This window comes from Scatophagus argus, chromosome 16, assembly GCF_020382885.2.
Source record: "Scatophagus argus isolate fScaArg1 chromosome 16, fScaArg1.pri, whole genome shotgun sequence".
Classification (NCBI taxonomy): Eukaryota; Metazoa; Chordata; class Actinopteri; family Scatophagidae; genus Scatophagus; species Scatophagus argus.
Genome location: NC_058508.1, coordinates 763,068 through 778,179, shown reverse-complemented (window position 1 = coordinate 778,179; position 15,112 = coordinate 763,068). Strand labels below are relative to the sequence as shown.

Sequence of the window (15,112 nt, the reverse complement as noted above, 5' to 3'; positions counted from 1 at the left end):
CACTCAAATGTTTCCTGCCCGTCCGGTGGGGGAATCGAACCAGCAACCTTCCGATCACAAGCCGCTTCTCCAACCTCGAGGCCACGGCTGCCCCCCCATGAGTCATAGTTGTAATCTATGCATCTTCATCATCTTCCACCCCCCCACCGCTTACAGTCTATCACGAGTGGAACATTTACACCGAACTCTGCACTGCATGTGGACGGCTGTCTGTTGGTTGAATACATCAGTAATTATCAACATACACTTTAACATGAGGATTCAAAGTTCACAGCCAGCCAGCATTCATCTCGTAACTCAACAACAGTCTAAATACACAGGATATAAAGGTTTTGTTGGTTTAGAGTCGTAACCACAATGAACACAATCTTCTGTGTTTGTTCTGGCCTTCATATCTTTATCTTGTGTAAACTGAGAATAGCAGAAAACATCACTAAGTAGACGAGGCTGTAGAGGCTGGTGAAATCTCCAGCAGGTTAATGATTACTGCGGCACTACTTATCACAGCTTGTTCTGCTCTGTGTGTCAGATGAAAGTTTTCAAACCATCTCAGTGTTTTGGTGTTAAAGTGGACAGCAATGTCAAGGCAGTGCGTGTGTGTGTCGGATTTTGAGGAAGAAGCCAGAAAAGTTCTTCCTAAAGCTGTATATGACTACTACCGCTCAGGAGCTGATGAACAGAACACACTGGCCGACAATGTCGCTGCTTTTAACAGGTACAACTAACACACACAGTAACACACACACTGAGCCCAGAGCACTAGTCAGAGCCTGCATGATGCACAAGAGGGCCCACAAAGAAATAATTAGTATTTCAAAACAAGTGTTGTGTATTTTCTTGACATTCAGCTTTTGCTTGTATGAACATGCACATTTGTCTGTGGTCTCATCTGTTTAATGCCTTGTGGGTGTTATTTATTTTTAAGGCCCGAGCACGGTGGGTGCGCTGACCCTTTTAAAAAGCAAGGAACTTTATTTCTCTGTTATTCCTCTGTCACGTTTTGGAGGCCTTGTCATATTCAAAAACTCAAGAAACTAGAAAATAACAGCTCAACAGCACCCCCTTAAAAATTGATTTTAAAAAACAGCCTCTTGGCCCCATTTCACTGACCCTTATGAAATTTGGCAGGCTTGTTATCACATCAGGACCCGCATCAAAGTCTCTTGGAACAGTAACGTAAACTCAACTGGAAGTCTGGTATTTTGGCTCAAAAGTGCAATTTTGCCCTATTTTTTCCATTTCCACTCATTGATCACACCATGATGAGCTTCATGACCTGAACAGATTAATAGGATATTAATCAGCTATAGTTATAGCGCCGCCTACTGGCAGCAGGAAATGACTCGTTTTAGATTTTGGTCTACTGTTCCTAGGTTATTAATTAGATCTCACAGTTATTCAGGGAAATCTTAACATGTTGACACACACAGATAAGGAGTTAGAGAACAGAACAGGAACAAACCAACACACTAGGGGTGGATGGACTAAAGAGAACACAGGGAGACTCTGGGGGAAGAAGTCCTTTATGCAGCAGCAGACAAAGAGGGATTGTCCCAAGTCTACCAGCTTGGTCACCGGTCTATGGGGGAACATGGTATAAACTGCAGTGTACTCCCTCTGGTCCTGGTGTTCAAAAACATCCCAACTTTCAAAGCAGTCCTGTAGCTCATAAGAGGCATGTTCAGGCCATGTTTTAATGGATGTAAGAGAAACACTTTTCCTGATTGGGGTGTATGCCGGAATTAGGAGCAAGGACAAGTGGCGAAACTGGCCCAGGTGTGACAGAGGTTTAGCCCTGTAAATATTTTTACATTTACATTCCACCACTAAAGAAATGTGACACCATCCTGGCATCAGCCGTGAACCACTCTAGAAGAAAATGGTGAACTGCCACATTCTCCAATATAATTACAAAATGTTGGGGATTCTGTTTAGTGTTGCTCTGTTCACAATCACTTCTTCATCGTCATTGTTTTGGCCAAGTTTACAAAGATGAATAAGGGCACTGCTGGCTTGGCTTCAAGCTCCATGAACCTCTAAAATAAATCTACATGGAAACATAATTATACCTTTGCTGCAATTTAAATTATATCTATATTTTATCTGTGTGCCCTCAGCATGGTTCGGCTGTGTGCAAAACTAGTACTATACTGTGTATATAGATATACAGTGCAGTAATATATACTGTAATGGTGTAATTTGCGTCATTGAGTTTGAGTGTGGCCGTTGAACGCATTTCGTTTAAGAGCAATGAAAATTATTATTGAGAAATATGTGTTACCTATAACAACAAGTGCATGTGATGCATTGTGTGTGTGTGTGCAGGTGGTATATTGTCCCTCGGGTGCTGAGGGATGTTGCTACAGTGGATCTGTCTGTCTCTGTGCTAGGCGAGAAGCTCAGCATGCCTATCTGTGTTGCAGCTACAGCAATGCAGAGGATGGCTCATCCCGAGGGAGAGACAGCCACAGCAAGAGGTAAAACACAAACACATGAACGCACAAACACACAATTTGAATTAAGGAGGAATAATACAGAATGTCATTTGCGAACACATATTAATATAGCATGGAACTGAAACTCACCCAGCCATGTCTTTATGAACCGTGTTTTGTGCACTTAATTTAGGCAAGCAATAGTTATGATTAGAGTAAGTCTGTAGAAAATGAATGTAAGTCTCACAACAATCATAAGTTTATTTATATAGCACCTTTCAAAAAAACAGATTTTCAAAGCAATATTGCTAAGTGCATTGTTAAAATATTCAGGATACATAATCAGAAGTATATACTAAAAAATAGTGTGTTCTTCTTCTGGGATTCTGTGCACACTGTGGAGGGTTATCACTGTGGAGAGGTTACTAGAGCTTTTGAAGCACAGGGATATGGATCAGTCTGTTGGAAGTTTGGAACTTTGGGAAGTTTTTCCAGTTTAACTGTCATGCTCACAGAAGACTCATTTGGAAAATGTCCTCTACTGGTGTGACGTTTGGAGCATTACACTAATTTTATACCATAGTAATCCGTTGATGATCTAAGTTCTATGTATGTATGGGATCTGGGAAGGTCAGATGTTGGAATTCTATCTTTCACTTGAATAAATACCTTGTTTGCATTACCGTAACTTCTGCTTTCTAGCATTATGGGCAACAACTTCTCTGTCAATAATCAATTTCAGATCAAATCCTTCACATGGTTTACATATTTTGTCTATTCCCAACGCTATATATGCATCTCTGTCCCATTTCTCAAACTCATCATCCAATATGCTGTTCTCTGGTAAATATTTCAAGGATTCAAGGATTCAAGGAACTTTATTGTCATACCAGCTCACATTCACATGTTTATGGTACAAAATTAGGACTCAGGTCCCGGGAGCAGTAAGTAGGCTGTAAATAGAATATAAAAAGAATATAAAATAGAATATAAAAAGAATATAAAACTAGACATTTAAATAAGCTAAACGTTTAAATACGAAGCTGCTTTTAGCATATAGCAGCAAGTATGCATGTGCAAGTGTGTGCAAGTATGAGGTAGTCCAGAAAGTAGTCCTTAATATTGCACTTGTGTATTGCACTGTAGGATAAAGTGTTTGTAGTGCACAGTGTATGGGTATGGGGGGGTGGGGGGGACTACAGGGCATGGCTGGAGTTCAGCAGTCTGACAGCGTTGGGGAAGAAGCTGTTTCTGAGCCTGGTGGTCTGGCTCCGGATGCTCCTCAGCCGCCTGCCTGAGGGGAGGGGTTGGACGATCCTCTGCAGAGCCTTCCTCTCAGCAGCGATGCAGTTGCTGTGCCACACAGTGATGCAGGTGCAGAGGACGCTCTCCACCGCGCAGTGGTAGAAACTCCTCAGGACTGAGCTCCCAAGCCCAGCTGAGGAAGTGGAGACGCTGGTGGGCCTTCCTGACCAGCCGGGAAGTGTTCCAGGTGAGGTCCTCAGTTAGGTGTACACCCAGGTACCTGTAGCTGGAGACCACTTCCACAGCTACTCCTCCGATGTGCAGGGGAGGGGTGGGGCGCCTGTCCTTTCTGAAGTCCACCACCATCTCTTTGGTCTTCGTCACATTGATGCAGAGGTTGTTTTCTCTGCACCACTGCACCAGGTGTTCCACCTCCTCTCTGTATTCCGACTCATCGTTGTTGTTGATGCGTCCCACCACTGCTGTGTCGTCTGCAAACTTCACTACATGACAGCTGGGATGCCTCGCCGAGCAGTCGTACGTCAGCAGAGTGAACAGGAGGGGGCTCAGCACACAGCCCTGGGGGGAACCAGTGCTGAGGGTGATGGGGGAGTAGGTGAAGTTGTGGATCCTGATGGTCTGAGGTCTGTTGGTCAGGAAGTCCAGGACCCAGTTCCCAAGTGTGTGACTCAGACCAAGGGTGGAGAGTTTCTGTATCAGGGTCTGTGGGATGATGGTGTTAAAGGCAGAGGAGAAGTCCAGGAAGAGCAGGCGGACATAGGAGTTTCTGCTCTCCAGGTGGGTGAGGGATGTGTGGACCACTGATGAGATGGCGTCATCCGTGGAGTGGTTTTTTCTGTAGGCGTACTGGTGGGGGTCCACAGTGACGATGGACCCCCACCGATGGAGTCTCTGTGGTGTATGGGCTGATAAAATATTTATCATTATCTGACAGGAAATCTTGCAGGTAAGAATTTACAAATTGGGTTTTTCTACCAATTCCATCAGGTAAATCTCTTCATCTGTGATGTCATTTTCTCTGTAAAAGTTGGTTAGCATTACCCGCCGTCCAGCAGGTAATGCAAATCATTTAAAAGATTGCGCAGTCCATTGCACATATTCACACTATACAATATTCACACTATTAATATTAGCCTTATGATGGCCCCTATTCAAAGAAATACAACTTTCCAGGATGAAGAGAATAGCAAACTCCTTCCTGACAACACTTACTGCAAGGCTTGTGTACTTTTTGAGTTCAGTCCAATTCAGTTTACTTATATAACGCAAATTCACAAGAAAAGTAATCTCATGACACTTTTCAATTAGAGCAGAACCAGAATTTTGTAATATGAAGAACCCAACAATTAGAAGTAGAACATTTATGTCTTTAAAACATACCTGAAGTTTGGGTGGCTGGTTTGTTTCATCTGGTTTCACTGAACTACAATTGTGTCTCCTAATAATATCACCAACGCGGAGCATGTAAAGGGTGGATAGTATTGGCCCGAGCTTGGGGAACTCCATGACTAACTTTTGTGAGTGTGGACGATGTATCATTAACATGAACAAATTGAGATCGATCTGATAAATAAGACTGAAACCAGCTTAATGCAGTTCCTTTAATGCCAATTAGGTGTTCCAATCTGTGTAATAAGATGGAATGATTGATGGTATCAAATGCAGCACTAAGGTCTAACAGTACAAGGACAGAGATAAATCCCTCGTCTGATGCCAGGAGGAGGTCATTTGTGACTTTGGCCAATGCTGTTTCTGTGCTATGATGAGCTCTAAAGCCAGATTGAAAATTCTCAAATAAACTACTATGTAGAAAGTCACGTGGCTGATTTGCTACTGTTCTCTCTTGGTCAAGTGTGTGCTTTTTAAGAGGTTTGACTACAGCTACTTTAAAGGACTGGGTTACACAGCCTGTTATTAGGGACAGATTGATCATATATGGTGTTAGTTAAGGGTAAAACTTCTTTTATCAGCTTAGTTGGAACAGGGTCTAAGAGCCATGTTGTTGATTGTTGTTCAGATGAAAATGTGAATGAATTTAGCTGATGAAGGTCAATGGGAGAAAAGTAGTCAAGATAATTATTTGGTTCTACTGCTGTTTCTGAGGCTCCAGTGTTTGATGTTAGATCAGTACCAGCTGAGGTCAGCAGGTGTTGGATTTTGTCTCTAATGTTTAAAATCTTGTCATTAAAACAGGTTATAAAGTCATTGCTGTTGAGGGTCACAGGGATACAAGGCTCAAAAGCACTTTGGCTCTCTGTCAGCCTGGCTACAGTGCTGAAGAGAAACCTGGGATTATGCTTGTTATCCTCAATTAATTTTGAGCAATTTGAGAGGGACCACAATTGACATAAGACTTTTCTTTATATAATAAAAAATGTTCTGCAGTACCGGGACATGATACTGAAGTAAATGACAATAGAATTGCTTCCTTGATGACAGAGGTGGCATATAGTTGTTCCTTGGTGTGATCTAAGGCTGACAATGTGTGATTCGTGATTCATGGTTAAATCGCATGGAGAGACCCTTAATATACCTATTAATATTATATGTCTACCCAGCATGCCAAGCAGTGGGAACAGGGATGATGCTGAGCTCATGGGCCACCTCCACTATAGAAGAAGTGATGTCTGCAATGACAGCCTCAGCGGGCACTGGGGGTGTCCTGTGGTTGCAGCTTTACATCTATAAAGACCGAGAGCTCACATTATCATTAGTCCGTCGGGCAGAGGAGGCGGGCTATAAGGCTATTTTTGTTACCGTGGATACACCATACCTGGGACGGAGATGGGATGACATGCGCAACCGCTTTAAACTGCCCCCACATCTAAGGTAGGAACAAAACATCATTTTAAGAGTAAAGAAAGTTTTATTTGGTTCCTAAACTCCAACACTGAGACTACAGACTGTATGGTGACATCTCTCCTAACTTTTCATTGTTCATGTTTATGTCTGTGTCCTTGCATGTGCTGTGTGTCCCCAGTATGTCTAACTTCTCAACAGCCTCCCTGGCTTTCTCTGAGGGAAACTATGGCAATGACAGTGGATTGGCTGTTTATGTTGCGAAAGCAATTGACCCCACTCTATGTTGGGATGACATCACGTGGTTAAAAAAACACACGCGTCTACCTGTGATTGTGAAAGGAGTACTTAATGGTACACACACACACACACACACAGTGTTCATTGTTGTTAAGTTGTTGGTGTTTGCCTTCCTGAAATTGTTGTCCACATTGTCTCAGTTTCAAACCCAAGAATACTGTCATGAACTGGTAAGGTAAGGTAGTTGCTCACCTGTCCCACTCACATAGGTCCCAATTAGAGCTATACCAGCATAAAGTACTTACAGTAATGCTTAAATTATCTCTGAAGATATTAGAATAAAAATCACAATCAATCAACAGCTAGTTTTTGGACAAGACACCAAACCCATAATTGTTCAGGCAAGCCTATGTGTTAGATGCTGCCGTTGGTGTGAGGATGAGTGTATTATGTATGCGTGATATGGTTCAAAATGCACTTGTTCAACAGTGTTTGTATGTGTGGTCAGGTGAGGATGCTGTCCAGGCTGTGAACTATGGTGTCGATGGCATTTTGGTGTCCAATCACGGAGCCCGACAACTAGATGGAGTTCCTGCCACGGTCTGTGTGTGTGTGTGTGTGTGTGTGTGTATGTGTGCAAATGCACGCGGATATGTCTGAGGTATCAGGTACTTGATGGTGTCATCAAATGCAATGTTTTTTATCAACAAGTCCCCTTAAAAAACAAAATTAACAATGGGTTAATGCTTCTCTTAATATTTTTGAACTTCCCCATTTCTAGCACTCAATCCCAAATCCACTGTCTTGGTATACATAGGACTGGTAAAAGGTTTTCTTCCTTTTCTTTCTCTCTTATAGGTCTAAAGAGTGACTTAATACTAAATCCTCTTCTGTGTTTTTTTATTGTACTGTCAAGTGATTCAGGCCTCGTTTTGTAGTGTTCGTTATAACAGAGGTGATCTTCTTTTTTCAAGGTGGATACATTGGAGGAGGTAGTGAGGGCAGTGCAGGGTCGTTGTGATGTCTACATGGATGGTGGAGTGAGGCGAGGGACAGATGTCCTGAAGGCCTTAGCTCTGGGAGCAAAGGCCGTCTTCATTGGCAGACCAGTGCTGTGGGGCCTCGCTTGTCAGGTGATGTACCACAGAGTGACTTGCATGTAAAAAAAATATTTAAAAATGTTGGTTAAATTAAGATCCAAACCTACACAATCTAACACTAACACAACTAAATACACTAACGCAACTAAACAAACACATTGTGTGCCTGTATCAGGGGGAACAGGGGGTCACCGAGCTCCTGGAACTTCTGAAAGAGGAACTGCGACTAGCTATGGCCCTCTCAGGTAACATTTATTTCCTGGAGATTTACCCTCATCACTTGATTGCAAAATCATTAGGGGGGGCTTTTATCCCCAGTGTCACAACCCATCCACAATTAGCGGGTCTTTGGTCTGAAAAGTAGCCTTTGTCAGAAACACACATTCCGATGGCATCTACAATGTGATAAAAAAGCATTGTAAGTGTGTGTGTGTGTTCAGGTTGTCGTTCTCTATCTGAGGTGAGAAGGTCTCTGGTCAGGAGACAGGAGTTTGCCTCCAGGATGTGAGAGAAGAACCTGCTGCAGTAATCACAAGACAATACGTTCTTTGTGGACCCTTGGACATTTTGTCAAATTAATTCGCTACTTTGTGTATTCGCACTACTTTGTTAAAATGTAATGCTACAGCTGGATCTCGTGAAATAGTGTATCAACAAATCTAATGTAAACGTGATGAATTAAGAGAATAAAGTGGCACTGATTAATTGTGTAGAGTGTACTAATAATTAGCATTACTCACGTGAAAACAGTTGAGGAGCTTTGCTAAGTCTCAGAAAATGACTCGTGACTTTACTGTGATTCTAAACTGTGGACTTTGAAAAGCATGTGCATATACAGTACCAGTGATGGAAATGTAAGATCTGTGATCTAGAAATTGTAATTAAGTAATTGCATGTAATTATTTTGTCTAACTTCGCTCTTGCTCCTAACCTTTATGGAAACGTAGTTCTAAATTGCTTGAGTATTTAAGTTTTTTTAACAAATTTTTTTTTGTGGGGGGGGTGCCACCACAAACACGTCCCTGCTCGGGACAGGGCCTATAAACGACTTTTTCAAAAATCATGGAATTTTCAAAAAAGATGAGTTTGGAACATTGGAAAGGTAAACAGGCTCATTGGTAACCGCTGATCGTATCATGATGCGTTTCAAGGGTTCACACATTCACACAGTAACACACATGACTATAATGGATATTACTTTGTATATTTATGTATAATATTTTATATTCCTCCATGCTGGTGAAAACTGCTGCCAGAGACATTATGTTTTCATGTGGTCCATCTGATCCTCTCTTGTGATTGCAATATCTCGGAAACACCTTGAAGGAGTTTCTTCAGATTTAGATCAAATATGCACATGGACTGAAAGATGATGACGTTTTGGTGGTCAAAGGTCACTGTGACCTCACAAAATACATTTTTTTAGTCATAACTCAAGAATTCACGCATCAATCGTAACAAAATATCCCACAAATTGTCTAATAGGATAGAATGATTTAGTGATGTAAAAACCCCTTTCTGTCCATTATTCAGCACCATAACCATCACAACAGAAGGAGAGATTGTGAGCATATTTCACATTTGGTCAGATACTGAATAGGCCACACTAATTTTGGAGGTCCACCTGTTTCGATTGTGTATATCTTCTGTGCTGCTGGGATGAACTTGTGTGGATCCATGCTGCTCACTTATTCTATTCCCACACACCAACAGCAGCGAGCTAACACATAGGCTTGCCTGACCAATTTTGGGTTTGTTGTCTTGCCCAAGGAAACATATATAGAGAGGGGGTGGGGATCAAATCGCCAAACCTGTGAAAGTTCACCCCACTGCGTGATTATGCAAAAGTAAAACTATCTGAGAATATGAACACGAGGTTCTAGTTAAGCCGCATGTTAAAGAGAATGTATTGCCTTTATATAATAGGATGCTGAGGATAATTTCACACAGTGCAGGTGAAAGGCATGATCTGACAACAAGCCTCTCTAAGAAATATGGAAAAATGGAGGGGAGAAAATCTGAAACTGCAGCAGGACGTTATGCTGCCAGGTGTTAATTCAACAGTCTCACGTTCAAAAAAACGTGTGTTTTTGGTTCAACAAAAGCAATTTAACTTTAACAAAAAGTCTCTCTGCAGGGATCCTTTCCACTTAGAATAACAATCTCAGTCTGATTTACTGGACCAATTCCAAAACCTTTGGTAAGTACAAGTAATTTACACACTAAAATATGTAAACATAGGGTCAGGATTTAAAAATATCATATTTCCACTCTGAGATGTGATTACAAAACAGGAATTATAAATATAACACTTAAGGAGAGCAAGCGTGAATGCAAATTACTGTGATCAGATGTCATTATCTCCGTGACTCTGACGGATAAGCGGTATAGAAAATGGATGGATGGATGTCAGTATCTGTATGCATGTACTGTTGTCAGATAAAGATAAAGTTAAAACAGACACATTGTTGCTCCAGCCATACATCAATTCAATTCAATGCAAACCACTTTCAGTTCAGGGGCAGCCGTGGCCTAGAGGTTGGAGAAGCAGCTTGTGATCGGAGGGTCACCGGTTCGATTCCCCCACCGGACGGGCAGGAAAAATTTGGGTGTGGTGGAGTGATTAATGCGACAAATGCTCTCCCCCTCCATTAGCCGGCTGATGTGCCTTTGAGCAAGGCACTTAACCCCCCAATATGCTCATGCTGCCCACTGCTTCTGTGTGTGTTTCACTGCATTGTAATTTGCATGTGTGTGTTCAACTAAGGATGGGATCAAATGTAGAAGACGAATTCAGTGTGTGTATGTAAAAATATATATACTGCCAATAAAGCTGATTCTTTTTCTTCTTCTTCTTCTTCATATATAATAACCTACCTAAAGATCAAAGGGATGCCTTAAGTGAACTAAAACATAACAAAAGTTTAATCATTAAATCAGGGTAGCCCTCACAGAGCCCAACCCTAACTGGGAACAAGTTTGACTTACTGCTGGCAGCGCAGACCGTCCACCCCACATTCCCGATGAACTCCCCAGAGGATGCCTCAAGGGACAAGGCCTTTTCCAAGGCCACAAAACAAGCAGGATGAAAACCACAATGTTTCCCTTGAATCAGAGGTTCGACTATCAGACAGACTCTCCTTTCCTGTACCCTGGCATAAGGTTTGCCGGGAAGCTGAGGAGTGTGATCCCTTTGTGGTTGAAACACACCCTCAGGGGACCACCTCAGTGTGCCACTCCAAAGGCACTGTCCCCAATGACCATGCAATGTTGCAGAGGTGAGATGAGAAGACAGTTTGCATGGCCAAACTTGGTAGGCTTATCTAACTCATCCCCACCTACAATAATGTCTCTTGCTTTGACACTCTATGATGCACAGGAAGTCACCCATTCTGGCTCTTCTGCAACAATTGGCATAAATTGGAGATCTTACACTTTGATCCAATCTTCGTCAAACTTGGCCAGAGTGTTTATAACTTAAAGATCTTAAGTTATCAAAAGTTTCAGCTGTTGTCCTGTCATGCAGAGTCCAGTCTGGCCCAAACTTGAGACTTTTCATCACCCTTCTGCCCTGTGTAAAATGACAATATTTGCTCATTAAATGGAGTAGGGGCTGGGTGGAGATGATTGGCCTAATCTGGAACAAGTGTGTTGGGATGTGGAGAACGGATGGGAGAAAAACACAGCCCCACTGTGCTCCAGATGGGCTCCAGGTAGCACACACCCACACTCACACAACACATAGAGAACAGAGGGGAGGGGAGGGGAGGAAAAAGACATGTACATTTCCATAATCCTAACAATTATCTATTGCTGTTGATATTTTCTCTGTGGCTCTCCTGCTCAGTGTGTCACATGTTTAGTTACATGTATAGTTATAGTTTATTTGTGGCCCTGGAGGCAAGACTAGAACTGTGGCTCCGCACCATGATAATAAAGTCATTATCTGCTGTAATTAGCCAGCCGCCATTAGCCAGTGCAGACCGACCTAGTGTAGCTCCTTCTAGCCGGCCCCAGGTAGCTCCCGAGCAGCAAGGAAACCAGGGAGGCTGGGTGACTGTACGGAGGAAGCATAAGTCCACGGTTCACCCCAAACCTGTTCATTTTTCCAACATGTTTAGCTGCATGTCACCATTCAGTCGCTGGCTCTCATATTGAGAAATCTGACCGAGTTTCTCATTAAACCAAAACCATGACAACTCAGAGCTGAGACCAGGAAGCAGAGTTGCAGTCCTACACGCCTCTCTGCAATATCCCATAGAGACTGTGTCTGTCCCCCGACCACTTAAATTAATTGAATCACATAGAAAAAGAGGAGTTATACATAAAAACCTAATAAAGATCATATCTCCCCCATCTTAGCTTCTCTTCACTGGCTTCCGATAAAATTCAGAATAGACTTTAAAATTCTCCTACTTACATATAAGGCCCTAAATGGACTAGCCCCATCATACCTGCAGGATCTAATAGTCCCATATATTCCCAATAGATCACTCAGATCACAGAGTGCAGGTTTACTTACAGTTCCCAGAATTCATAAAAGTAGAACGGGAGGACGAGCCTTTAGCTATCAGGCACCCCTGCTGTGGAACCAGTTGCCAATCTGGGTTCGACAAGCAGACACCACCTCCACTTTTAAGACTAAACTTAAAACCTTTCTGTTTAGTAAAGCATATAGTTAGCACCAAATAAAGTGTGTAGGGCTGGTAGGCATAGTTTCACTCACCTCATGCTATATAGCCACAGGTAGAATAGGTCTGACTAACTGTTAATCTTTAAATCTCTATCATAGCTAAGCTGCTATAGGCCTATGCTGCCGGGGGACACAAACATGATCCACCAAGCAGTTTCCCCTCCTCCTTTTCCTCTTCTATCCTCTCCCCTCGTCAGATTAACATGCAGTTCATTATTTTATGTCACTAACTGTGTGTCCAGTTCTCCTCGTAGTTTTGTGTCTCTCTCTCCCTTTCTCTCTCTCTGTATCTTTCTGCAGGTATCTCTCCATCCAGATCTTCATGTTGAACTGTAGCCAGCTCTATGACCAACCCAATGTCTACTGTTGACATCTGCCTGTCATTCTTCTGTGCACTGACTATCAGCGGTGTGGTTCTCCCTACGGGCCGAAATCGAACTGAATAGAATTGATAGGATAGTGATTTTCAACAGCATATGAAAAAACACATGAATGATACAGCATTTCATTATAATTTCATTATTATAATTTCACTCACGTAAAATGTTAAAATTGAGGTGGTATGGAAAGTGAAACTGAACGGATGAATGACATGAAAATTTAAAATTTTTGACAGCTGACAGAGTTGACATTTTGTTTTATTTGTCTTTTTAGTAATGTCGTTCTCATGTTGTTAGGCCTGCTGAAAAATATAAAAAATTCAAACAATTTCCACATTATATACAGAGATAACATAGACAAGTCAACGCAATACAGTAAGACATACAAGTATGGTTATTAAAGTACATGTAGACAGGGTTACTTGTGGGCCAGGAGGCAGACACCCTCTCTATGGTCAAGAATAGACTTAAAACCCTCCTCTTTGATACAGCTTATAATTGGGGCTTGCCGAGGCTGGACCTTAGTTCTGCTGCTATAGGCTTAGACTGCGGGATCACCCACGACCTCTTTCTTCCTCTCCCTCTCCTTCTGCACACATTTATGTCCCATTAATGCATATTACTAACTCAACTTCCCTTGTGCTTTCTTGTCTCGCAGGTTCCCATGGATCGTGGTTGGATGATGAAAGATGAAAGATGAAAGTGACATATTTTGTCATTGGAGGAAACTCACTCCAACGAAATTCATGCTCTGCATTTAACCCACCCAAATGACGTGCACACACACACAGCAAACCCAGGGCAGTGGGCGACCGCGTGCAGCGCCCGGGGAGGTACCTTGCTCAAGGGTACCTCAGCCATGGACACCGATACGGGGAATCGAACCAGCGATCCACCGGTTACGGGTCCGACACCCTAACCGCTGATCCACGACTGCTCGAAACCTACCGCGATTGCTCCTGTTTGGTCATACTTTATTTTAATTCTCTTACATCTGTACAGCTACTACCATTATTATTGTTACTACTATTATTATCATAATCATCATAGTACCTTCCGCATACTTCATTGTCATTATCATTATCTACAATTCCAGTACTTCTGGTATTACTGCTGCTGCTATGCACCTCTGTTTGTGTGCTCCTTCTCATAACCACCCCCCCCCCCCCCCGGGCATCATTAGGAAAACCCACACCAATCACCAGACTCAGATGACAGGATCAGTGCTTGTATTCATGCCATGCCTGTTCATCCTGTAATGCCAGTATCTCTGATGTTAACAGTTTTAGGTGAACGCCCCATCAACCTTGGGAACAAACAGTCCTGTAACATGGGTTGCACAGTCCATGTACTCCTGGGAACCAACAGGGAGACTGACAGTTTGCACAGTTCTTAGCATTCAGAGGACCTTACTACTTTACATTTCTTGTCATTATATGTACATGATTTTTATTCTTAAAAACAGACTAGAAACTTGAAATAAAACAATTACTACATTTGAAACTACAACTACAACTGAGGGCATATGCATGTGGGATATATGACTATATTTACTTACTATATTTTAAGAGTATAAAATATAGTTTCGTGAGCTACGTTTAGAAGAGCTACACTCCGTTTCAGAAGGGGCAGTAATGTGCCTACATGCCACTGCTGTTGGCAAACAGCACAAAGAAGAAGAAGAAGAAGAAGAAGCAGCATTAAAGAAGAAGTAGAAGAAGAAGACGCCGGCCACAAAACACTGGGTCCGTTTTTGGAATCGGGTTATGAAATCAAAACTGACCTCCTATTAATCAGTCGGGGTTTGAACTCCCATACACGTCGCGGAAAATGGGATTTGACAAATTCTGCAGTGTGGACAGTTCCGATCCGTTTTGGGTGAGTTTATTTCGCACGTTTCTCTCTCTTATCTTGAAAGCGTGTGCAGTTGTTGTCATAAGCTACCGACTGGCACATGCAAACAGACCTGACTTGCCTCCGGTAAATTATATTTCCTAGTTTAAACAGTATGCATAGTATGCTAAATAAAGAGTTATCCCGTAGTCTGGATTCCCTGAATGACCAGCCTAACCACTTGTCGGTGTAACTTTGTGTAATTCAGTTCAGTTATACAGTATAACTTCAATGCTGCAGAAGGATATTGCCAACCTCTTACCCAGGCCTTAGGGGATCTTCACATTTGGTTCCATTCAGCCGTCC

General features: G+C 42.4%; 2 protein-coding genes across 2 annotated transcripts in view; both read left to right on the top strand.

Moving 5' to 3' along the window:
- The first annotated feature begins 495 nt into the window (after positions 1–495).
- Positions 496–8,550, top strand: hao1 (hydroxyacid oxidase (glycolate oxidase) 1). The gene is made up of 8 exons (XM_046414817.1): positions 496–715; positions 2,326–2,477; positions 6,260–6,530; positions 6,682–6,854; positions 7,249–7,340; positions 7,715–7,873; positions 8,016–8,085; positions 8,281–8,550. The coding sequence occupies exons 1-8, from the start codon at positions 579–581 to the stop codon at positions 8,346–8,348; spliced, it is 1,122 nt and encodes a 373-aa protein (XP_046270773.1). The 5' UTR covers positions 496–578; the 3' UTR covers positions 8,349–8,550.
- A 6,056-nt stretch (positions 8,551–14,606) lies between these two features.
- abcc1 (ATP-binding cassette, sub-family C (CFTR/MRP), member 1) overlaps positions 14,607–15,112 on the top strand; it is a 39,867-nt gene continuing 39,361 nt past the window's right edge. The window contains exon 1 of the mRNA XM_046414815.1: positions 14,607–14,791. Coding sequence (XP_046270771.1) covers positions 14,744–14,791 — 48 coding nt within the window. The 5' untranslated portion in view covers positions 14,607–14,743. The remainder of the gene's footprint in view (positions 14,792–15,112) is intronic.